Genomic DNA, 25,956 nt, shown 5'->3' with positions numbered 1-25,956 from the left:
GTATAATTGCATTTTGTATTCTGTTTGAGGTTATGTAAAAGTTGTCACGCCCCATCCGGTATATTGCGAGGACGTTAATATTAAATGACGTGGTTAGGTATTGGGTTTGTCAGTTAGTTGATTCTTGTTGATTCCAACGTAGTTTTTATTCAATTTGTGCACAGTGGTCATATAGTCAAACTATCGAGTGTTCATTTTTTACATCTTAATACTTTTCAAAATGAAAGCAATAAACACAATCAAACTATGGCCTCGTGGCAATATTTACAAGCACAGCGCGTCATAAAGTCGTCGTCAGTGGCTTGGGTTCGCCCCCCATTACACACCGAAATGAACATCAAAGGCCAAACCGGGAAATCGTTCCGCGTAGCAGCAGCAGACGACTAAAACTTCAAACACGCCCCAGCGTCCATCGCCCGCGCGTGCTCCGTACCCGACGGGAATGCCGTCCCATTTCCTTTGGTCTCCCATTTAGTGGCGTTTGGTGAAAAAAAAGCCGCACACAAATAATTTCAAAGCGCATGGCGGCCATATTAGCGGACCAAAACTGCGAGGCCGTTTCAAGTTGGCTCTCGTTGGGGTGCGCGTGAGCGTCTGGGACGCCGAGCGTTGTTTGGAAAACAACGGATTGGGCCACATGATTGAGGTTTTCCTGCGTTCACGGCATCGAGTGAGCGAACGGCATGTGGCCAGGGAAAGAAAAAAATACGCCCTGACTCAGGCTGTACTTTATTGATGTTTGGCCGTGTGTCTGGTCTGGCATCGGCACCGGCACCACGCCCGGCAGATGGCGCCCGGCGCGTTCGATGCGAACAAAACACGGCCGCCGAAAAAAAAACCCGGAGCTCGAGATTGGAGATCATCAAATGAAAGCGGAAGACGAATCAATCGAGAGAAGCACCCCTTTCTTTACGTTGGCCTCGCCTCGTTAGTGGGGTGGCGCGGCCTTCGAGTGCCGCGTATCGAGAGGGCGTGGGGTCACGGGGTAAGACCAAAATAGATTCTAACCTCACCGGACCGGAGCGCGGAATGGTACTCCAACGAGTGCCCGAAGAAAAACCAGAAATGTTAAAATTCGATTTCAATCAACTGTAAATTTTCGACTTCTACTGCTCTCTTTCTCTCTCTCTCTCGCTCGCTCTCTCTCTCGATTTGTCTGACTTCGGTGAAGGAAAAGATCGAACGAAAGTGCACCAAAGATCCAGTGAAATGTAACACAAGTTTTGTCCACTAACTGTCAGTCAGTCCGTTCCACTTCCCGGGTACCAATGAACAATCCGATTGTCCCGAGCACCAAGATTGAGCCACACACACACAGGCACCGGTGACAAGCACACACTGTATCGTGGACGGACCTGCGAGGACTCTCGCTCAACCTCCAACTAACGGCCATTGCCATTGTTTTTCACACCGGAAACAGCATCATCAGTTCGGTCGCAGAGACGGGTTCGTGGTTCGTGTGTCGGTTGACCGCCAGGAAGTGAAAGTCCAGTGAGTTAAAGTCCACGGAAGCGCCCAGTATGCCCAGGGAACTGTGGCGAGTCGTGCTGAGACCGCTGGTGCGCGCTTGATAGTGTGCGTGCTGGTGTTCTGGTGTGCGAAACTTGTTCCGGGACCCCGTGGATCGAGAACCCAGTGGAGTGACATCTGCGGAGCTTGGCGGAGAGTTCGGCGTGCGACGGCGGTTACGCCATCGATGGTTGCCCGCATCGTCGATGCCCGCCTGAGGTGGACTGATCTTGTCCAGGGAGTTGTCATGCTGTCGGTTGTGTAGGACCGCCACGTGGTGAACGGTGTTTCGGGTGCGTGCCCGGGACAGCGACAGCGGGAACGGCACCGGAAGTGCCACAGTGCGTGAGTGAGTGAGTGGCTCAGCGGGAGCGGCGGCAAAGGCGGCAAGTAGCGGCCCGGCGACCAGTTGACGGGCACGATTTCCCAGAAAAGCTAGTTGAATGAGTAACAGTGCGATGGTGGCCGTAGCGATCTGCTGTATACTGGTGCTGCTGGCCGTCTTCATCGTGCTGATCATAGTGGTCGGTTCGACGATGGGGGAACCGAAGTGAGATAAGCTCCAACTGGGGCCAGGTCACTACGCCGATGGATAGCCAAGGCCCCCCGGCTGTTAGAATTTGGACGGATTTTGTTCCACGCTAGCGCCGCCGCCGTCGCCGATCGCGGCCGGTGGCGTGCGACGATGCGGGGCGCACGCGAGAGGCGGAGCGATAGGGGTGCGTGCGAGTGATCCGGGTACGCCATTGGCCACATCGGTAGAACCATGGCGTACGCGGCCACCGCCTCGCCACGCAACGCAACGGTAGAAGCGACTATTCCATAACCCCGAGAAGGACGAACGAGAACTCCTCCCGCAGAACCCCAACCGCAGTAGCAACAGAATCGAGCGACCATCACCCAAATGCCCAGACCCCAGGACTCTCACACACACTCTGTCGACCAGTATCCCGTGGAGGTCTCGTCAGCGTTTCCGGCCAGCCACGATTCGGTCCTCTTCATCCAACGTCTCGTCGAAACTCAACTCTCGCCACTCGTAGACTCTTCTGGCTCCCATAGAAGCTTCCCCACCGTACCGCTTGCTGCACCGAAACGCACCGCGCACTCTCGACGGCCGCCACACAACATCTCTAGCCAGCCCGACCGCCACACAGCCCGACGTCCAAGTCGAAGTCGGCGTCAGCAACAACAACAGCCACAATGCGCATGGAATAAAATCGAACACACCAATTCTACACAGCCGTCTCAGAGGGGGCACCAAACTCTAGTCAACAAAAACAAGCAAAAGAACAATACACACAACAACACGCAAAAAAGAAAACGAACGTCGGGGGACACCGACAGCGAACCGACCGGCAAAACAGAGCACACACATATAACAATTTACCACAAACTTATAACTGATACTACTACTACTACTACTACTACTACTACTACTATACACACACAGAACACCTACTGACGAGATCTAGTGATACTCCTAGCTACTATATATATATATATATATAGAGTATATATATATTTATGTCTGTACGTGACTCGATGGTACGAAATGTGACCTGGACCTGGATCTGCAGAGAGAGAAAGCGAGAGAGAGAGCGAGAAAGAACGTGGATCAGAATGTGTGTGTGTGTGTGTGCGTGAATGATCGAACGATCGGGTGGAATCCACACTTTATCCAGTAGTGTTTTAAGTAGCGTCATCCGGTAGCTTCCAGAGCAGAAAAGCATAGCACAACACACGCACGCACGCACACCGTGTGTAGCGTGTGTAGTTGCTCATATATTATGCAGAAAACAAAATGAACCCCAGAACCCTGAGAAACCTGAGTAAAACAAAACTTTAAGGCGACGTAAGTAGTCTATTCTGCCGAGTAGCACCTTAACGGAGGGCCCGACCCGACGACATATCGTTCGAGACAAGAACCGCATGACAATTGAGTAGGTCGTTCCGTTATGTCCCCGCCAGCCGCGCGTAGGTTAGGATGTTTGTTAAAGTTTGACGGCTGCGCCTAAAGCGAAGCGACAAAACGGCGCTGAACGGACCCTGGCTGCGTACGCACGTGTGCCAAAAACGGGTCTAAGCGGCGTATAGAGGCAGCCACAGCGCGAGAGAGAGAGAGTGTGTGTGTGTGTGTGTAAGTGTGTGTGTGTGTGAGTGTTAGCTGGTAGGCAAATTATCCATTACTTCCATGTTGTTGTTGGCCACCGTTGACCGTTGTTTAATGTACGCAACCGAATGTAGTTAACAGAACGCAGCCTTGTTTATTAGCCATCCGGTAACGCATCGAATGTCATTGTCATTGTAAAGGGAAGCAAACAACCAACAAATCCAAGCAGCTCAGAAAATCGTAGCAACCAACATGAAGAAGCCACTGCAGCAGTGTTGTTGTGGTCCCTTAAATAAAAGTAAACCCATTGACGCTCCGACTCCCATCGAACGAGATCCCGGCGCATCCCGGCAACAAGACGGCATTCAGTGAGACAATAACAAGCAGCCATAACGGGACGGGGCTCTGAGGGTGTGTGTGTGCGCACTGTGGCCACTTAATTAAAAGTGTTCCGTGAACCGCGCGGAACTTCCCTCTGACCAAGTCCAAAGAAACTCATTAACTCGGGCACCGTCTTCTAATTAACCGCCCGAATGACGGCCCCGAACTCCGGCCGATCCCGGCGAAACATTAATTATCAATCAAAACTCGGCTCCGGACGCGGAAGTGGTCCGGTCCGATGAAGAATTGACCTTCGCTCCCGACGCCCGAGGCTTACAGACGGCAACCGCGATCCAGGTCAAGGGTCGCGCTCTTTTGGGGCGAAGGGTGACGCCACCGAAAACTGCCGGCGGCAATCGATCGTCCGGGCAGCGTAATTAGCTTCAAGTGAGGTTGTCAATTACCGCCCGGACCAAACTTCGGACAGTCTCTGCCTTGCGAGTGCGTCGTCGGTATGATCCACTCTGTGGAGGTCCATCTCAGGGGGGGGTCATTATTTTTCACTGGTCCGCCCGCAGTGACCGACGGCGATTCTTGGCGATTACGCTGCACTCGGCATCTTGCCGGTCCAGGACGAAGGATGTAGAACCGTAGAGGCACCGAGCGAATAATTGAAAATCGAGATCTTAACCGGATTTTTCGAAGGGCGGGCCACAAATTTAACAACCGCTTCGGACCACACAGACACACACACACACACACACAGATGACGGTGAAGGATTAAAACGTGATTGAGCCGACCGAGCTTCGGGCGTTCGGCGAGGCTCCGATTACAACGGGCCTTGCCGTGGCCGTGGATTTTTTCCCCTGGGTTCTCTCTCTCGCTCTCTCTAGTGCTTTCTCTCACCCTCCTTCACATCCCTGCTAAATCCTCTGCCATTGGTTCCGGTTCCGATCAAAGTTGGAAGCCATTATCGATTGTGACTCCGGTGTCCTCCGTGGGACTTGTTTGAATTAATCGATCCACGATAAACCCGGGCTTTCCTTCGTGCAAACACACACACACACGCACACCGGTATCCATCACGCGGGGATCCATATTAACGAGATCTGCTGGCTGCTGTCAACGAGAGCGACCGAGAAAGAGAGAGAGCGCGCTAGCGGCCAGATAAGTTGTGGCGGAATGTTCCTTTTTCCCGGATCCTTTTTTGGCCCCATTCGTGCCTGTGCCTCAAGCTGTCCCATTTTCGTCACCTTTTCTGATGCACAGAGAGAAAGAGAAAGCGGGAAAAATACGGTAGCGATCGACATCCGGGCCTTGCGTTGGCGGGATGCACTTTTCCTCTCGGGCACTGAATATTCCGTGCCGCAATAATCGCATCCTCTTTCTATCACTGTGTGTGTGTGTCGATGGTGAATTTCGTCATTGTTTTCGACCCTCCGTCTCCCTTTCTTTCTCACGCGCGTTCCAAGTTTTGGCCTTCCCTCCTTTGGCCACCTCCTTTGTTGGCCACTTTGAATGGCCCGTTTCGGTCCGTGTCTTGGGCTTCGGCCGTTCTCCGACCCTTTTCTTTCTCTTTCGCGTATGCCGGTGTGTCCTATTGTGCCGCGCCGGCAGCGGGTTGGACCCAGTTCTCGCCGGATCGGATGCGAACCACACAGAGAGAAGGAGCGAGAGAGACGCGCTAAAAGTGCATCCTGTCCTGTAGGGTTTCAAGGCCCCCCAAGAGGGCTCAGGTCTGCGCGCACGTGTGTGTGTGTCGGTGGGTGGTTGTTTATGTGCCTCGCCGCGCCTCGTCCCGTCCCCGCCGATGGACGCTGATTATGGCGGTGGCTTTTGTTGCACTTCCGGCGATGCGCTGCGCCTAATCGAGGAAACGGAAGCGATCGCCGCTCGCGCTCTCCCCGCGAGTGGAGTGTCCCGAAAGATGGTGTGTGTCAGATTCTGCTGTCGTCGTGGCCATGGCGCTTTCATGTGCGCAGCGAACGGTTGCGCTCTTTTGTCGTAACCACTTCAACTGTCAAACGATTGTGGAGCGAAAGGCTTCAGAAAGGCGGCTGCCTGCCAGCCAACCGTGAGCGTGACAGGCGAAGGACACACACACGGTGTTCGGGCCGTCCTCAAGGTTAGGGAGCGTTCGCCCCACCCTCCCCGGGTTGACACACATGATGTGCCCGGGATGCGCTTATTACCGAGCGTCCTACTCCCGGGCGCGGCACACGGCGGTTAACGTGCCATTTTGACATTATTTCAAACTGCTTCACATCGGGCCCAACGGCACACAGACACACATACGAGCACTGCACTTGACGATGTGCCACTCGAAGAGGCGCTCGGCCCCGGACCAGAAATGTTGTTGTTACACGGCCGATGGTAGGGCAGAGATGCCATTTGACGGAGAGTGTCTGTAACATAATTAACCTACACCGACGACGACGACGACGACGACGACGAGGACGACGAATAGGAATGTTTTGCATCACGTGTGTGCACCTAGGGACGTTCCACCTAGGATTACGGGGCTGAGGATCCACGGTCCGCGTTTTATTTTGCGATGGCGCTGGTGACCTGCTGAAAAGAATGCTGACTGCACTCTTCCATGGGTGGAGCTTTTATTTCAAGGCGCACTTTTGAATGTTTAGAGAGCCTACACTCCATGTGTGTGACGTAGTTCCGTCAAGTAGTGCCGTCAAATGCGGTAGCATTCCGCGTTAGCAAGCGAGAGTGTGTTTCTTTTCAATTCAGCGACCCAACCGATTCAATTGCCGGGCAAGCAGGAACGCATTTAGTGAGGAACAACACTCCGTTCACAGCCCACAAAACGGTTAAAGATGCACGAGTTGAAGCCACAAAAAATGACGGTGCGTGTAGTTCGTGAGTAGCTTAATTAATTAACTCGTACAGTATGAAGTTAAGGCGAAAAACAGAAATATATTTTAGTGCGAGAATAACTCAACCGAGCTCAAGAAATACACACACAGACACACACACACGCGGAGGCTGAAACCAGCTCGAACCAGAACATCCCACTTACACACACACACACAGTTAAAGCGTGTATTTATTCGTGAATGTTCCGGGTAGCGGGTAATAGTTTGGTGTATGATTGTCTCAAGGAGCTAGTCGAGGATGCTCTCGATCACGCCACAGATCACGAGCGAAACGCGAGAGAAAACCGATACCGAGAGTTGGAATGGAGTTGCAGATGACCAGGATGGTGCGATGCGTTCGATGCGTTCCGTTTTGGTGCAAATAATGAATAAAATAAAGAAGAAAGTTAAACAGTATCCGTTAAACCGATGGGTCGTTTCATATATGATGTTGAACGGTAGTATAGTAGTGGTTGTAGCCGATATACCTAGTTCGTTGTTGAGCTTTTCCCTTGCCCACCTTGCGCGCCGGTGTTGCGTGTGTGCCGAGCCGAGCCGAGCCGAGCCGCGGCGTAGATAGCACCAGGCTGTTTGTACATATCTTGGCCGCCCCATTCGAGTTGCGCAGCAGTGCACTGAGTAACATGTAGAATGTAACACACGAATGTTGTTGAATCGGTTGTAGTAGAGTGTCGTCCGGAGTCGCGCCGGAGACCGTCTGCGTGGTCGAAGGAGTCGCTCGAGAGAGAGAGAGAGAGAGAGAGAGAGAGAGATAGAAATATATAATAATGATAATAATAACAATAAACGGTCGTTTGCTGGCCCGTGCTCGTGTCCGTTCATAAGTTGTCGCGTTTGAATGTTGTCTGTGTTGACCCCCCAGGAATGCTGTGCCTCCGAATTCGAAAACCCTATCAGCCGTCACTCGAATCAGCTCTGAAACCGTCGATGGAACTTTTACAGCAACGCAAGGCCGAGAAAGTGACAAACGTTTTGGGACGGCTGTCGAATAGTTCTCCTCGTCACGCTCCGTGGTGCAGTAAGCACTACGGTGGGTAACAAGTAACGGATCGTGTGAGATTTAAATTCATGTTCGGATTCACCGTTGTTGCACGAATTTGGTTTCCACCATACCAACGTACCACATTTTTTGAGCATATCTTATCTACTTAAGCAGAACAATGTCCGAACTAAGGGAAATCAATTCTATTTTATTGAAAGCATGTGCCATCGCTAGATATACATTTCTAATAACTCTCAGCTAAATTGTAAACTCTGAAGCAAACCAATTAGTCATCCAATTTCGACTTCCTCGTAGGAAACGATGCGCTGCTCAGCCAATACGTGTCCCATCGGTGAAAACGAATGATATTCAGAAAGAGCAAAGTCTGGTGAATACAACGGGAGGGGGGATAGCAGCTTCCATCCAAGTTATTTGATAGTATCCTGAACCAGTTTTGCTTTGTGGGTCATGGAGGCGCCAGGTTAAGTAATCATTGAGCCCCACCTGGCGCTTCCATGGCGGACCAGAAGACACGGCATTCTGGTCGTTTTTCGATCAATTCATGGATCAAATTGATCATTTGTTGTCAGTAGCGATCTGAATTAACGGTTTCATCAGGTTTTAGGAGCTTATGATGCATCACACCTGTCTGTCCCATCAGAAAGTCAGTTTTTTGGAGTCCTCCGACGCTCTTTCCTTGTTAAGTCAAAATCGCCATTTTAACATTTTTTTAACCACTCAAAGCACTGCGATCTTCTAAAACCAAACTTCGACAATCATTTGATGTAATTCTGTATCAGTTTTCATCAGCAGGTAGCAGAACAATAATAATTCCCACAAAACGTCGTTTTTAGGAAAAAAAGTTGACATTGTCGAACCCTTTCAAAGATCGGTTGCAAACTAAATTAATTTTTTTCGACCTGAAATCATTGACCTGACCAAAACAATGTAATATTGCCAAAAAAGCAAAACAAGGAGGTCCAAATTGACAGCTAGAGCCATCTTTTCAACAGAAAATAAATAATAGGTTCTACTGAAAACACGAATATGGTGAATGCTACACATAGTTTGAAAATCGTAAAGTTAAAGGTCACAAAGCGTCAATGGCCAAAAGGGTTAGTTAAAACGCCTTGTTTTTCGTATTTAATAACAAGATTCGGCGGAACAGGTCAAGCTTTAAGCGGACTCTTCTTAGATCGAGGCGGAATGCTAGCAAAATAATCCTGTGTCCCTTCACTTTTGGCCCATAGTCGTATGACCGAATTCCGGGCCGGCCGACGATGACTCGACACCTGGGCGGAACTATTTCGAGAGAGTGCCAGTGTGCCATAGTCGAGTCACCCATTGGGCGAAAACTAATTTCATTCGTTTCAGTTGAGACGTCGGTTTGAGTGATTTTTCTCTGCCTCCGTCGGGGCCGGGGGGACACATGAAATAATGACACCGCCGGTTCTTGCCATGGGCCAAATTTTCGCTTTACTGAGCAAATGGTGATTGATTGTTGGAAGCTCGGTTGGGAGTGTGCTTTCGGTACCCTCGTTTCTCGGCGAAGGCAAAACAAAATCACCGAGCAAGGCGAGCACCGAGTGTGGGGGGGGAGAGGGTGACTTACCAAACCATCCCCCCGGGGGGGCGCTCAGTTTTAATCGCTCCACATGAAACGGATTCCCCTTGGCGGCCGTTGCGTCACGAAAGTAAATTAAAGCCCGGTGAATTTGTTTTGCACTTTTATTGTCACCATTTGCGCGTTCTGTTTGCTCTTTCGGAGTAGTTCCGGATACGCGGATCCGGTTCGTAAATACGGCCGGAAAGTAACCGCCTGCCATCACCAAGCACCAGGCGCCTCCATCCAGAGGGGAGCTCGGAGACAGAACTCTGCTGGTCCATTACTAGGCTGTTCATTAAGTTTTGACGTTCGATACCATAGGGCGCTGCTACGATTTTATTTTTTTTTTGTTATTCTGGTACACTCTTCAAATGAACGTATGTAAAGTTTCATTTCAATCGGACACTTAGTTTTTTTTTTACAAGCCATTTAGTATCGACATGTCACAGTATTTTTTACAGTGGAAAAAATCAAGTATCGTGCAGTGATTTCATTTTTATTTTTAGAATGTTTAAAAGCGAAGGAAAATTATGAACCAATACTGAAAGTGTATAAGGACTCTTCACCTTTAATTAGGTGGTTAAAATGCGGTTTTCTGAGTTTAAACATGGTCGTAGTAGCCTTTAAGACGATCCATGTCAAAAACGTCAAAAAACAGACACAACACCTGAAATCGTAAAACAATACAGGATATCGTATTGGAAAATCGTCGAATCACTGATAGAAATTAAGTACAAGACCTAACCAACTTATTGAGCAGTATAACCAATATTTTGACTAAAGTTTTGGGTTCCTGAAAGCTGTTTGCATCATGGGTGCCGCATTTGCTACAAACGCATTCGAATGCATCTTTCTTGGCAACATTTAAAGCGTTTTCGACAGGATAAAGTGGATTTTGTGCATCGAATTATCACTATGAATGAGGCTTAGGTCTAGTACCATGATCCTGAATCAAAACAAGAGTCTAAGGAGTGGTGTGAACCCTTTTCTTCAGTTCCGAAACGAGTTAGTCCAGAAATTGCCAAAAAAGATGTTAGGATCAGTTTTGTGGGATGCGAATGGAATTTTGCTAGCGAATTACTTGTAAATTGATAAAACAATAAATTTTGATTATTTTTGTAACATTTTAGAACAATTGAAAGCGAAAATTCGTGAAAAAAGACCCGTTTTGAAGAAGAAAAATATCCTCTTTCATCAGGGCAATGACCCGTGTCACAAGAGCATTTTGAAAATGGTAAAAATCCATGAATTAAAGTCCGAATTGTTAGAGTATCCACCGTATTCACTAGATTTGGCCCCTGACGACTTCCATCTGTTTTCAAACCTAAAAAAAATCGTGCCCAGAAAACGTTTTTCATCAAATGATGACGTCATAACAGCTGTAAAACAGTAATGTGACATGTCGATACTAAATGGCTTGAAAAAATAAAACTAAGTGTCCAATTGAAATGAAACTTTACATACGTTCATTTGAAGAGTGTACCAGAATAACAAAAAAAAATTAGATTCGTAGCAGCGCCCTATGGTATCGAACGTCAAAACTTAATGAACAGCCTAGTATTTACTGGCGGAAGAAGATAAAATGTACCAGTTCCTAGACAGATAAGAGCCCAGGGAAAGAAGCTGAGTTCGCGCTCGCATGTGTGTGTGTTTGTGACGCCTCCCTGTGACGATCCGTATGCTTTGGGGCGCTTTTCTCGGAATCGAGCTAATACCAGAAGACGACGAGCTGCTAATGCTTTCGTCAAACAGCGGCGATTCGGGTGCTATATTTAAAACGCCCCGAGAGGCGGGCCACGCTACTTGCCGGGGTCTGGTTTTGTCATTTTGTACGGATTTACGGAGCGCTTATCGTTTGGGTGTGGTGAAAAACAGTGGACACAAATGAAGGCGTTTCGCGTTTCGTGTTCTCCTCGGCAACTCCCGGCCACGGTTGTGACGTACGAACAACGGACCGTGCAGCCAGGCACAAGATGACTGCTGCTTGGCCAGTGTCCAACCGGGATCCATGCCGGGACTGTGCTAGGCGCGGAATTCCGTGGGAGGGATAAGATTACGCTTGTTTCACGCTAATCGCTCCCACTGGAGTCAGTGTTCCAAACGACCCGTTTCTTTTATGTGAAACGAACCCTGGGGTAAGCTACTGTTTACTGACCCGCCGCCGCTCTATGTAATTATGTAGGCTGGGCGTCCGGAACGTCTAGCCAAGAATCAATATGACATTCAAGTTAAATATTATTTGTACTGTTCTCTACCGTTCCGGCCTGTCACAGAACAGCTTGTGACACTCGCTGCTAGAGATATACACCCGTAATGTGGTATGGCCGTGCTACTAGCCATGGTTCACAGCTCAGTAACGAACGCAGCGAACCGTTTACGACACACACGTGCCAAATGAGCCGTTCGCTGTCGGAGATGTGCATCATGTGACGTGTGACGACGATGCGTTGCTCCACTTGCAAAGCCCCGGACCCGGCTTAGCAGAGCAAAAATCTATTTATAAACTGCTTTTGATTTAAAGTTTAGCTGATCGCTTGAACGAATGCAACAGAGACGCCCTAAGTCCCGACCCCTCCCTAAAGAGTCGGGTGTCTGGGTGGCGGCGAGCGGAGGTTTGCGTCTGTAACGGTCACGGGTGTTTGATTTACTATAAAAGTGCGTCCGGTCGCTGGTGAGGGAAAATATCACACAGAGAAACGCTACGATGGAGGCGCATGGTGTTTCAATGGAGGCGCATGGTCCTTTACTGCCGGAGTGCAACTCATTTCTAGGGAAACCAAATTTGGTGCCATAGGACGCCTCAGTGGAATTGGCGGAGGTGTGGCTAGCGCATAATCTGCCGAACACGGCCAACTGTCAAGTTCAACGCTGGTTGAAACGGAACTTATGGGAAAATTATTCATCATCGTAACGGGCAGTTGCGGGAAGCGCAATCAAATAAGCAGAACGATGCGCGTGCGTAGCTGCGACAGTGGGTAGTTGGCAGTATGGCAGTGACACTGGTTGATGATGCAAATGAACTTACTAGCGCATACCAAACTAAAAGCCCATTTTTTGTGGCTGTTTTTTATCTGTCGCATTATCACTAACTTATCCGTATTATCACTAACTTATCCTTGTACGTTCTAAATGGTGCAGTGCCGGGGTTTGAATCGGTATCGCTTGGATGGATTATCTTTGAAGGAGCAACGATTTTTAACAATAACGAAACAAAAACTTGTATTTTACAAGCTATTTACTCTTGTCTCACGTTGTATTAGTTATTTGGCCGTAACAATTGAACAGCTCAGAGCGGGTTGGTTCTGGTTCTGGTGCTACAGATACAAGCGTCTACTGCGTTCCAGTGAACGAATGTCTGAGCCCTCGGATGGTGATTCGTTGGTCACTTATTTTAAACAGCAATACTGTTAACCTCTCTGCGGTGGAAAAGGGTCCCTCCCGTGCCGCTTGGGGTTTGAGCGATGGTTTAATTTCCGCCAGGGAATTATGGTGCTTTCAGTGTCGAGGGCGGTTTTCACTTTCCCAATGACCGACAGCTCGGTGGGAGTGAGCAGCTCTGGTGACAAGTACCATCCGAAGGACGTCACACAAATCTTGCCTTACTCAATCGTGTGCTTTGGAGCTTGTACTGTTGCTGGAATATCAACCCTCAGAGAGACTGAGAAAGAGACAGAGAGAGCGAAAGTTTCATTCCGTCAGCCATTTTTCAAAAGGACGGTGCACCACTGAACATGTGAAACATTTTTTCCCCGACCAGGGTTGTAACACAAAGCAACGGACCGAGCAGGATAAACTGTATTACCGACCGCGCTGGTGCCCCCGGATCGGGGATTAGTGTCGGGGAACGCCGTGGCCGTGCGATGGTTCCGGATGAGTTCCCAAAAACATAGGCGGAACCCGCGGGCACTCACACACACACACATACAGCAGCAGCAGCAGCAGGAGGCAATCCTTTCAATCACCATTCAATCAGCCCCATTCATCAGGTTGCTCCGATGCAGCCCGCTGCATGCAACCCGGGCGGGGCACGAATAGTGAGCGAATTCCGTGATAAAATTGCAAATGGCCATCGAACGCGGGGCGCACGTGGTACGGGTCGAAGGCCGCTCTCAAGCCCCGGCTGTGACTTATCTGTCCGCAGCACCGTGTCAAGGCGATGCCGAGGGCTTGGGTGTTTACCTCGCGGCGGGGTTGGGAATCATTAGAAAACGGCAAGGACGCCCGCCCGGAAGCTGATGATGCTGGCACCGAAGGGACTCTGGTGCTCCAGCCCGGCGCGGTGTATCACTGACTGAAGTGCTGCTCCGACCACTTGATTGCTATCTCTGGCTCCTGCCTGCCTACGCCAGAGCCAGAGAGATCGATACATCGATGGGTGGTTGCAATTGCAGTCAGCCTGCCCCGAGTGAAGGAAGCTGTAAGCTGCCCGGGAGAGCGAGAGAGAGAGAAAGTAGTTCCACTCGGAGCCACGGCCATCTGACAGCCCATCGGCCGGGGCCCTCGAGGGTCTGGGCTGTGAATGGGACCGGCACTGTTCAAGCTTTTCCGGATACTTTCTTCGCCACTTGTGGGTTACGGTCGAACGGTGGAGGCGAAGAAGGAACCTCCACGTGAAACGTGCGGAACGTGCGGAACTACAATAACTCAGCCTTGATGGAAGCGCCCGGGAAAACCCGTAACCCACGTCAACGCTTCTAATCACAATCGATTCCGTCGCTCCATCGCTCTTCCGCCTCCGCTGCCGTGTGCTTTTGGGCGATTTTCCCGATTAAAGCCGCACGCTCCCTGCACGCTGAAGCCATTCATTCACCCGGATCCTTTCGAAAAGGGGCCGGTGATGCCATCGTGTGTGTGTGTGGGTGGCGTTTTTTGTGGCGGGTTGATGAGGTGGTACCTTTATCGGCCTGGCGGCCGATAACGTACGGTGTGTGACGTAGCGGCGAAGGTCCACCCGGGTTCGTGTGCTGCCAGCGCCATCTTCGCGCGGTGGATCTTCGCCGGAATCTGCTTACGGGCCTTGGGGGGAGGGATTTGAAAATTTTAATCGAATCTAGATTAACTTTCGTACCAAAACAACAATCGATTGATGAACGCGCCTGCCAGGGCGTGCAATCGGAGGCACGGAGCGAAATTGAAAACCCGACCCCAGTGAGGCAGTAATTTATTGCTGTGGCCTCCCTTCCAGTAAAGGAGGGGAGCCTCGAACACCCAATCGATGACTAGTCAGATGTGGCAGCCGTGACGTATTAATTCGTACTTTTCTGGAACCTACTTCTCTTGCCCACTGTCACTGTGCAGGTAAGTTTCGAACAATCCGACTGAGTGTGTGGTCGTCCGCTCTCTTTGGGTGGAGGTCGTCAGAAATTTCAGTTGACGATCTGTCAGCCTGTCAGGGTGAAAGTTTTGTTTTTTTACTATTATCTAAATGGTACCCCAAGTCCCCGGGAGTTATAATTCATTTATTAAAGTGTCTAATTTTGTACAGCTCCTCCATTGAGGAAGTTGAGGAAATAACATCCGAATAACAGAAACCACAAAACAGTGCACCTACCGTAGCTTGCCAATAGTTGGATGCTTTTCGGTCTTCGTTGGATGCCCTGGGTGACATTTGGACATGAGTCTCGAAGGCGTACAGTGTGGTACGCAAGATGGGCTAAAATTGAAAATGTGACTCCAGTAAACCGGTTAAAAAAATTGCGGTCCGGCACACTGTTCACTTCTACTCTTGACCCTTGGGACAGGAGTTTAGTTATTTGGAATAAAGCCTAATTTATTACACTTTAAGGTTCAATGGTTGAAATGCAATGGTGGTATAGCGGTCGTTAGTAATCTTCGCTACTAAGTCCATAAAACCATAAGACCATAAAAAAATAAAAGATGCAATAGATGTAACCATTATTTCTACATTTACACGTTCACAGCACTTGTGTGATGGTATTGTTCTATTAGGTGTGTGAATTAATTCTTGCCGTTTTTATTCAACATTTGTAACCTAACTACAACAACATAACATATGACTACTTTAATGCAAGTATTGCCCATCGTTAGCTACTATTTTCTCCCATCTTTTAGGTAGTTCCTTGATTCCGTGTCGATAGAACTTCTTTACGTTAGGAGCGATCCACTCAGAGACCCATTTTTCAATACTTTCATAAGAAGTGAACCGCTGTGCTGACAAATCGTTACTCATGTAACGGAACAAATACTAGTTCGAAAGAGCAACATCTGGGTGGTTAACAGTTCCCATACGAAATTTTCGGGATAGTTTTTGACCGGTTTTGCGATGTGGGGTCGAGTGTTGTCCTTTTGAAAAATCAACTTATCAACATGTATGTTATCCCATTCTCGTCGTTTTCAATAATTTCACAAGGTTTCGAAAGCTCAAAGTATACCACATCTTTCACATCCAACCATATGCACAGCACAACCTTTGCGCGGTGAATATTTCGCTTTGGCTGCGATGGACCTGGTTCACCAGGGTGTATCGTGGCTTTTTTTGCGTTTAGGATCCTCGAAATGACTCCCCTTTTCATCATCAGTGATGATTCGGTACAAGAACACCTTTCTTTTTTCGCAAATCGCAAATGGTTTTCCTTCTTTCAATGTTTTAGTTTTTGTGGAAACCATAAGATATTTTTCTAAACATTCCCATGGCATTCAGGCGATGGGAAACTGTCGTGTGTTCTACTTCTAACATTTCTGCAAGTTCTTTTTGCATCTTTTGCAAAAATGTTGCTTCAACGGTTTCTTGTGTAAAGCTGTATAAGCACTTGATGGTAAACAGATGCTAATACAAAAAACAGTCTAAATGAGCCTGATTTGGCATCCAAGCCGATTTACAGTTCCGCCCATTCCGGATTGGGTGACAATTACAAGTGATCAGTACACCTTGACAGATGTCAAAGCACAGTTGCAAAACAGAGGCGAATGAAGTCCGTAAGCTCAAAACTTTTATAATCCAATCAAAAAGAGAGAGTCAAAAAAGAGTCAATGTGGAACCCATTTGCAATTGCTCAAACCGGACCATGTGAACATGAGCATCGAGCAACCTTCCACCTCTAGCCTGCAAACCATTAACAGACAAACCTGCTAGAAGCTTGATGGAATTACATTTGTAGTAACAGCGCATACTAGCGCAACCGTTAGCCGCGTTTTGGACAAACTTTTATCCATTCGTTGGCCCACGGTGCAAAAACGAGCTCATTTCGAGCGCTTGCCCCGTGCCAAAGGTTCCCCGTGCTGGATGGCGGCACCCGACGGCTCCGCGGAAGCCACAAGCCGTAACCGAATCCGGTGCCTGCCGAAAATGTTGCAACTCCGCCGCAACCACAGGAACGGTAAGAAATTTGCTTATTGAAATATTTTATTACCTCTTCCGGACGGCGGGCGGATGTTTTATTTGCTGTACGTTTCCGGAAACCACATGCGTGTCAAAAAACAGAACCGGGCCGAATGCAGGCGAGCGCGTGCGAGTTGTGCGAGCCGTCTGAGCTTTGATGTCGGCCGCCATCCGGTGGTCCTTTTTGCCACTAGAGAGAGGGTCCTTCGAGAAAAACCGGTGAGGGGGGAGCAAAACAATGGAAACATACATTCATCAGCGAGTTGTGTTCTGTCTGTGGCGCGGATTTGTTCGCATTTTACACGCTGAAAAACGCTCGCTGCCGGAAATGGTGCCCAAAATTCTGGTTTGGGGTTTGCCATGTTTTATTCCTAGAGCCGCCCGGGTCGTGTGCTGCTCTGTGCTGCGGGATATGATTGACATTGTTTGCGCACACGAGTTAACAGTTTTATCGTGGTTTGCTTTTTACTAAACATCAATCAAACAGGACACGATTAATTTCATACAAACGGCGACGGCGACAGAGCGTCTGTTTTCAGTTTTATCAATTCCGTAGCGTTCGACAGCCCCGCTATCAATCCTCGGCACTCGGTGTGAGTTATTGTTGGTCTATTTATTCCATCCTTTATCGGGTGACACGGTGCACGATTTTCTGGACTCGCGTCGATGCCATCAAACGTATAAAAACAAACCACGGACACGGATTGTTCGGATGGTGATTGGGTTGCTCGGTAGCGCAGCCGGTTCAGGTTCGATTGATTAGCATTAAATATTGACACCGTGGTCCACACTGGGCCCGGGATGGTCTCAAGACACACGATATCCCTAATGATACCGAATCGCCATAAGTGCCAGACTTTAATCGTTTTACGAGCACCAAGATTTGACGGTGGACCCGGTAGGCCGAAAGAAGCAGCGGCTTGCTGACCCAATTTCGCAGCCAGGCTGGACACATCACGGCGGAGCGGTTGGGGAGTAGGGAAAATTAAAGTGCCTCTTGTGGCCGCTGCTGCTGCTTCGGCGAACACGGACTGCTCGCTGGACAAAGCGTTCACGTTTAATGATGCAGAGGTTGTTACAATTTGCTAATAATGGGTAATTTATTAATGATAATCGCTGGCAGCATTTATGGGCAGGTGTATGCGGACCCACTGATCCCAAAACACCATTAGCATAACAACCCGAAACCATGTTCTCCCGCCGCCCCGTGATCCGTCTGCGGGTTATCAGCACACCTCATCGGCAAATAACAGCATCGTACATCAAGGACTACGCATCGCAAGCGTTTCGCGTTAGGCCGTAAAAATCCGGTGTGGCAGTGGCCAACGGTTGGCCGTACACGAAAATTAATGAACGACTTCTAGTCAGTGCAAGAGGATCACTTCCTGTGGAAAAGACACCCCAACGGGCGCTGGTTGTTTTTCCCATTTTCCGACGATTCCGTGCGCAATCGGATGGCACTTGAAAAGGGCAATTAAAATCGGTTGCTTGTACCGCACGACCGAGGAATGCAACCAGGGGCCTGACGCATGGCTGGATGGGATGGTGATAATTAAAATAGTTCAAATGGTGTTTTTTACGGCCGAAGAAAGTAATCTGCCGGTCTGCCGTTGACCGATGTCTGTTTTACTTCCAGCCACCCGAGAGCGTGTTTGCGTGTCTGTATCCGTACGATATAAGGCCAAACGGGTGCTGTGCGAATTTCTGTGGCCAGTGCCAGCGTTGGTGATGGTCGGTATTAATGGTTTGGCCAGCAACTTGAGGCCGAACGTTCGATCTGGGATGCGTAGACGCTTCGTCAGATTCATAAATTATTTGTTGAAAATTTACATTTATCAAAATCAAAGGCCTATTGTGCAGGACAAATGCCTCACCAGGCTTCGGTGGGCTGGGCATGTCATGAGAATGACGGAATGCGAACGGAGCCCGTAAAGTCTTCTTAGGCTGTCCAGAAAGACCGAGGGAACGTGGTAGAATCCGTTTAAAATGGCCGAATTGTCCGCTGTTTATTATTCTGCATACGAAAATGTATGCGTTATTCAAAATTAATAAAGAAACCATTTAATAGATTCATGCATACAGATGCACTGGATGCATTTGCGATGCAATGTGGAGTTGAGCTCGAATCACCATAATTGGTAGCATTGGTTGCCGGTTATTGGGACAATCTAATCGTATTCCGTGCACCATCATGCTGAACACGGCTAAAAAAGACCTTCTTAAGTAAGTATTCGTGTCATAGTACCACACAACTTGTACATAACCATTTTCATTCCGTATTTTGTGAAGTTCATATTTGTGATCTGAACGCGGCTGGAGCTCCACAGCGTGAGCTCTAACTTCTAATGCTACCTGAAACAGACGAACTGACAGACTTTCCTGGTTTTTACGAACACCGAAAGCTTAACGAGAACAACAAATATAGCGAAAGTTGTGAAATATCGCCGCGTAACAGCTGCAGCCGTTTCCCAGCTTCCGTGACGACAAAAGCATTCAAATATCGCCTTGTCAACGTTTCGATAAGTCTTGAGAAGAGGTGGGAAAAAACGAAGTACCCTCCCACACGACGAACGTCCAGCCCTCGTGCGCAGCCAGCCATCCCTGGTCGGTCGGTGGCGGGTCTTGTGTGCTGCCGTCGTCGTCGTCGTCGTCACCGTGCGCCACATATCGCACCGTGGCACGTGAGTGTTACCTAATTTGAATATAAATAACATTCGATTTCGAAACGCCGCGGAGCTACGGCCGCATCCGCCATTCACGTTGGCCCTGGCGGCGGTGGCCCACAGGGGACATTCGATGGAAGAGCGGAAGAAATATTGTCACTGAATAATCATCCGACGGTGCGCGCGTAACCGGGAAACCGATGCGATTCCTTCGCGTGAGGCAATTTAAGTTCCACGCCATAAATTTTGCCCAAGTAAATCGGCCCGGCAGCCACAGATTGCAGCCCCCGGCCGGTGTCCTCAGATTCCTGGGCCTATTTTTCCAGCTGGGCAGCAGGTACAGCCCCTCACGAGCCCAATCCACATGGAATTAAAAACCAGGGCTCCGTCACACACGCATTTGGGACTTGGACCTTTCGGACTTGAACCGGAAGTATTGACCGATTCCTATGGCGACCGGCGTTGAAGTGGCGCAACCCAACATTTGCATAACGGACGGCCCAGGATCCGAATCCCTTGTGCGGAAGAAGCCAGCAATTAGTTGACCAGAGCCGAGCCTGTCGTCTGATGACTGTTGGGATTCTGCGGTACGGTTATCTGTTGACTCGGCACAGTGCAGTCCGCGACCGGCACAGGCTGGGTGTGAATTATGATAAATATTCAGCAATCGTGGGCGAACAATCCGGATTACGTGTGGATTAAGTGCTTTACGGTGGCTCCGGCTAAATGCTTCGGACTCCGGAGTTGTGGTTTATTTGCTTATGTGTCGGCCGGTTCGGTGTGAGTCGGAGACGGATACAGCTTAAATGATTAATACACACACACAGTCGTCGAGGCCGGGAAAACCTCGCCGTGGAACCGCGTTGTGTGTTTTCCCGCTTTTCACGGAGGGCTTTCCACACGCACACAGTGGGTGGGTTTCGGCCGTTTTTGCTCTGAATTATGGATTTTCAATTAGAACTTTACTACCGATGGCTTCCCCACGCCGATGCGCTGGCCGACGGTTTTCATATTTAAATGGCTCGCTTGGCGTGGTGTTGCTGGTCGATGAGGTGGGTCAAATTGCTTCTGGGCCCCGGACGGGCTGCAGGACGAAATTGATGAAATTTTAGGACGCACTCGTAATTATGGAAATGGACACGAGAGAGCGGGCGACTGAAGGCCACAACTCACGTCACCGAAAAAGGGACGCGGATCTGGTCGTTGTGGCCCGCTTCGAAGTTACCCGAGGCCCGCCAGATATTAAAGAAGGTTAATTCAATTTGACCAAAAGTAGCAGCTGGCCTTCATGAAGTTCGGCAGTAATGCGTGCGATTCGCTTCTAAACTTTGGCCGGTGATGATGCCGTTGGGGTCCCACTGGAGGGCTCAATGGACGACCTGCTATGAACAGGTAGCTTAGGGGTTTCTCCGTGGTGTCCCACGAATCTCTAACAATTCAATGCCTATCTATAAAAAGCATCACTTCAAAGAATGCACGATTTGAAGCTACTTACAGTAGGTTCGTTGTTAAAACGAACTCGTTGCCATTCGAGCTGGGGGGAAATGTTTGATGGAGTGACGTTTTCGAAACATTCCTGAGACGCTTGGTGGGATCGGCCTGAAATCATATACTATAAGCAACGATTGAACTCATAATTCCTATTCCAATTGAACGTCAGACGACACGTTCCGGCAGTGAACACGATTTTCGATCACTTAACTTTTCTTATCCGCATCAACCTAAAGTAGTTCATGTCTCTGGCTACAAATGCTTAGCAACTTTTACGGTCCGCTGCAAAAGATGTCGCTGGTGGTTAATTTGTCTCTAGAGAGCCTAGTGAAATTGGCCTGACTACCTCCGGTTTCTTACCAAATTTATCGTCCCATTGCGTCCTATTGTATGAAGAAATTTGCGTACTCACCTGGGGACCTTCTCACAGGATACTCCATCTCCGTCTCAAATTTTCGGTGTCTACCGTAAAATTACCGGCTCTCGACAAATCGATGTTCAAGCTATTTTGAAGCTTGCTGGTCTTGTTCCCGCAGTTCACCTACCAAAGATTATTAGTTACCATGGTAGCAACAGATCCGAGTAGGCCCTCTGGTGCAGTTGGTGGATCGTCACGATTAATGACAAGCAGCGACAAGCATCAGTCAGCTCTCGGGTTCATTCGGTAACTGGAGACGTGAATCGGCATGAATCTGGACGCAACACTCGACGGCGGCGAGGAGATACGGTTCCTCAGCAAGGTGAGCGGGCTGGTGAAGCGGCTGCGGAAGTCGACGCACTTCACACACCAGGAGCTCGAGCTGGTGCTGCTCATCTACTACAAAATCCTGAAGAACGATCCCGACGCCGCCGGGGGACAGATTTCGCGGCAGCAGCTAACGACGGTATTCGACACCGTGTTCGGCATCACGGAGCCGGCGGTTCTGCGGCGCATCTACGCGGCCCTCGGAGGGACGGGCGCCCACGTGGCCATGGAGACCTGGGCCCAGCTGGTGTCGCTGTACCTGCGTGGGACGCTCGAGGAACGGATCCGGTACTGTTACCGCGTTTACGACGCCCAGCGGGACGGGCACATCCGCCGGGACTACCTGATGGTGCTGCTGCGGGACTGCGTGCGGCAGGAGGGCGGCGCCGAGGAAGCCGTCAGAGATCTGGTTGACATTATTATCACCCGCCTGGACGTGGATCGCGACGGGGCGGTGTCCTTCGAGGACTACCGCCAGAGCGTGCTCGGGACACCGTTGCTGCTCGAGTGTCTCGGCCAGGCCCTGCCCGATCGGAGCCGCGTCGAAGCGTTCGCAGTGACATTTTTATCCACTTAGCAGCGCAGTTCTCGTTTTCTTATTCCGCTTCGCGCGACAAGGAACCGGTCGGGGGGGAGGGAACAGTTGAATGTTTAATCGGGCAACAAGCCGTGGAGGAGTCCAGATTCTGACAATACAAAATTCTTGGATCGCTGTCACTAAAGTCTTTGGTTTGTTTTTTTGGTGACGTTTCGTGGCTGCCAAGAGCCGCTCGGGAATGGAGCTAGACGAGTCATTTAAACTACACACAGACACACACACGTACTCTTAGTGTACCAAATAAGACCCTATTTACTAAAATTGTTCGATAAAGCGTTTCTCTAAAAATGCCGAATTTTGTTCGATTTGCTCGAAAACAACGAGAATTATGCTGATTTTTATGTTACGTTTGTATGGGAGCCCCCCCTCCCCGGAGGCGTGGGAGGGTCAAACTTTCCTATTCACAATCCGGGGTCACAAAACTACGCTGTGCAAAATTCGCGGATTGGTTCAGTAGTTTTGGAGAAAATGCGGTACAGACAGACAGACAGACAGACAAACAACCATTTTTATATATATAGATAGATAGATGGCGTGATGCGTAAGGGATAGCGCCAGCGTATAGTAGACATGATGGACATTTGGCCCGGCCGGGATATAAAACCAGACCGCCAATCGGCGTTCCCAATCATGGCCAGTGGGTGTCTTTGTGTAAATCTACCGGTCTAGAACACCTGCCTGCAATGAGACTTTTTTCAAAGAAATCAAATGTTTATTACATTGAAACGAAAAATTCTATTTTTGAAAGTGTGTACCATTGCTAGATATACATTTCTTCTATCTCTCTGCTAAATCGTGGATTCCCAGACGAAAGAATTCGTCGACTTTTGTAGCAAACCAATTAGTCACCAAACTTTCGACTTCCTCGTAGAAAACGAAGTGCTCAGCCGAAACGTGTACCATCGATGAAAATGAGTGATATTCGGAAAGATCCAAGTCTGGTGAACACAGCAGTGGGGATAGCAGCTTCCATCCAAGTTATTTGATTGTATCCTGAACCAGTTTTGCTTTGTGTGGCATGGGGACGCCAGGTGCAGTGTTCATTGAGCTGCACCTGGCGCCTCCATGGCGACCAGAACACACGGAATTTTGCTCGTTTTTCGATCAATGCATGGTTCAAATTAATCATTTGTTGTCAGTAGCAATCTGAATTAACAGTTTCATCAGGTTCTATGAGGTTGTGATAGACCACACTTTTCTGTCCCATGTCCCAGAAAGCCTTTTTTTGGAGTCCTCCGACGTTCTTTGCTTGTTACATTTTTTAAACCACTCGAAGCACTGTTTAAATGTCTCATTTTCAAGATCTAAACCTGTATTCCTCTTGTGGGTAATATTGAGTAACGGTGGAATTTACTGTGAGATGTCGCGAACCTCGGCAAATTGGCTGAAACTCAGCCGGTGCCAAATGGATTGATCTGTCGCTTTGGTGTCGCTTCTGAACACTTCTGCATTCGCGGCTTTCGTTTACCCGTCTTCATCTTCGACCTGCCACTTCATCACCTGCACACTGCACCATAATCGAACCTAACTAAATCTGCTACTACTATCTACCTCTTTCGCATCCTTCTTCACTTCACTTCCGGGAACATACTCGCGACGCATTGCCGGGAACTCCGGGCGGAACCCGATCGACACGCCGCCGCCGGCAGCCGGGGCATCCGATGTAGATGCCACGCGGCAGGCCGTGGTCGCTAGCGCGTACACGGCGGACACGCGGTCCCGCATGGTGCAGTACTTGGAGCCCCTGTCGCGACCCACGAAGGCACCAAGTATGTTTCACGTTTCCTACTACTTCGTTCTACTTCTACACACGTTCCGTTCTGCGCATAGTTCCCACGATCTTGCGTTTCTTGCGTTCCCTACCACCCCGCCCCGCATCCCCATCACCGATTGCTGTTTGTGCTCTTTTTGTCACCTTCCGATTGATTGATTGATTGTTGTTGAGACCGTTTTTGGGGGTGTTGAGACGCAAACTGGCTTTTTTTGAGACACAGCAAAAGTCACAAAAAGGAAACGGCCGGCATACCCCAGGCAATGCTGCTCATAACCAGCACCTGCGTGTGTGTGTGCGTGCGTAGGGTGCGTGCCACCCTATAGTGCCTATTCGTTCGTTTCACACCAACACACACCCACCCATACACGTGTGCACTTGCCGAGCTAAACCAGCTAAACAATAGTCGCCGCCATGTTTTGGACGTCACATGCGCTGTATAAAGTTTTTTCTAAACTTTACACCTAAACCTTACACGTTACACAAGTTGGTTTTAGCTGTGCGCAATATATTTATATTTATTTTCGCTAAAAACAATCGGCCATTAGATATGAAATCCGGGCGTCGGCGTCCGAGTAGCGATCGCTGTTGTATACACACACACACACCTCTCTCGTACCACCTTTTGCTATGTTACGTTGCGTTTCAGTTCCGTAGAGTTGGCTAATTCGATCGTACGTGTAGTTTTGTCTGTCGTTTGTAGAGAACACACTCTCTCTAACACTCACACACACACACACACACACGCAGTATAAAACGCTTTCGATATGTCGTTGTCGTGGTTTGGCTAGGTGTTTGGCTCAGGACTCGGACCCGCCACACTGGGCGAGTCCCCTAGCTGTCCGCTCGTTCAAAACGCATGTCAACACGGACACGGTGCAGCGGCGACAGGAGCGCGCAGGACTTCGAGCCTTCCGATATTTATAGTATATAGTGTAAATGTTACCGCTTTCATCCTAACTAACAAGCATTAGTGTCCGGCGGTCGAAGAACGCAAAAAAGACCAACCGAGGGCGTCCAGCCTAGCACTCGGCCGACTCGTCCGACGCTTTTTTTCCGTTCTTGTTGTTGTTGTTGTTGTTGTTCTGTTGTACACATCTCTCTTCACTCTGACATCGCTTTTATGGCGCCAAAGTAAAAGCATTCCCCCTTTCACCCCTTAATCAAGTTACCCGTGATCGATGCTACCGCGTGAAGCTTTAGATTCGTCGTCGCTGCCGGTCGCTGCCCCGGTGCGAGACCAATCTGTGAACACTTTCCGTGTGGGAGATAGCCTAAACGAATGTTCCCTTCTTTTTTCTTCCGTTCTCTCTCTCTTTCTCTCTCTCTTTCTGTGTGTGTTGTTCCAATTCATTTTCGGACGCAGAGTGTGACCAGACATTCGTATCCCGGGCCGGCGGACCAGGGAACGGAACGTTCAGCGCACCGATGCTCTCCAATCCGAGCAATCACTCGCGACAGTGTCTCTACATCTTCCTAGCAGGTCCGGGCCAGCGTGTGGACGTGTCGTTTACGTCGTTCAATCTGCGTGGATCGCCACCTGAGTGAGTAATAATTGTCCTGAACCCTCCCACACAGCATCAGCACGGACGGCAGTACGGTCGAGAAGTAAATCCAACTGACAAAGGACTCCTCCAAGACTAAAACCCCCCGTCCGCAAATCAATTGCTCTTGGTTGCCACCCCCCAGAAAGTATCCTCAATGTAGAACGTGTCCAATCAAGTCATCTTCCTCGTTCCAACTCCAACACGTACACGTCCCAATCTCTAGTACCTGACAGAGTGACAGAGTAGCCCCCCAGTGATGCAGACCCGGACCGGACATTGGGCCAATCAATTGGTGTGAAGCGTGAATTGAAAAGTTTCACCCAATTCAGACCTAAAGCACGGAATCTCATTCGGCAGCAAATACTGTTTAATTTGGCATTAC

General features: G+C 49.3%; 2 protein-coding genes across 2 annotated transcripts in view; both read left to right on the top strand.

Moving 5' to 3' along the window:
- Positions 1 to 25,956, top strand: part of LOC128270398 (uncharacterized) — a 70,338-nt gene that overhangs the window by 33,078 nt on the left and 11,304 nt on the right. Inside the window, exons 2-3 of the mRNA XM_053007797.1 lie at positions 23,906 to 24,025; positions 25,394 to 25,571. Of these exons, the coding sequence (XP_052863757.1) occupies positions 23,906 to 24,025; positions 25,394 to 25,571 (298 nt within the window). The remainder of the gene's footprint in view (positions 1 to 23,905; positions 24,026 to 25,393; positions 25,572 to 25,956) is intronic.
- Positions 1,953 to 2,063, top strand: LOC128275299 (uncharacterized). The gene has a single exon (XM_053013756.1). The coding sequence runs from the start codon at positions 1,953 to 1,955 to the stop codon at positions 2,061 to 2,063; it is 111 nt and encodes a 36-aa protein (XP_052869716.1).

This window comes from Anopheles cruzii, chromosome 3 (genome assembly GCF_943734635.1).
Source record: "Anopheles cruzii chromosome 3, idAnoCruzAS_RS32_06, whole genome shotgun sequence".
Taxonomy (NCBI): Eukaryota; Metazoa; Arthropoda; class Insecta; order Diptera; family Culicidae; genus Anopheles; species Anopheles cruzii.
This window is presented reverse-complemented; position numbering and strand designations above follow the sequence as displayed.

Bases quoted from the DNA above. Each gene is read 5' to 3' on its own strand.
- LOC128275299 (XM_053013756.1), top strand. From the start codon at position 1,953: ATGAGTAACAGTGCGATGGTGGCCGTAGCGATCTGCTGTATACTGGTG.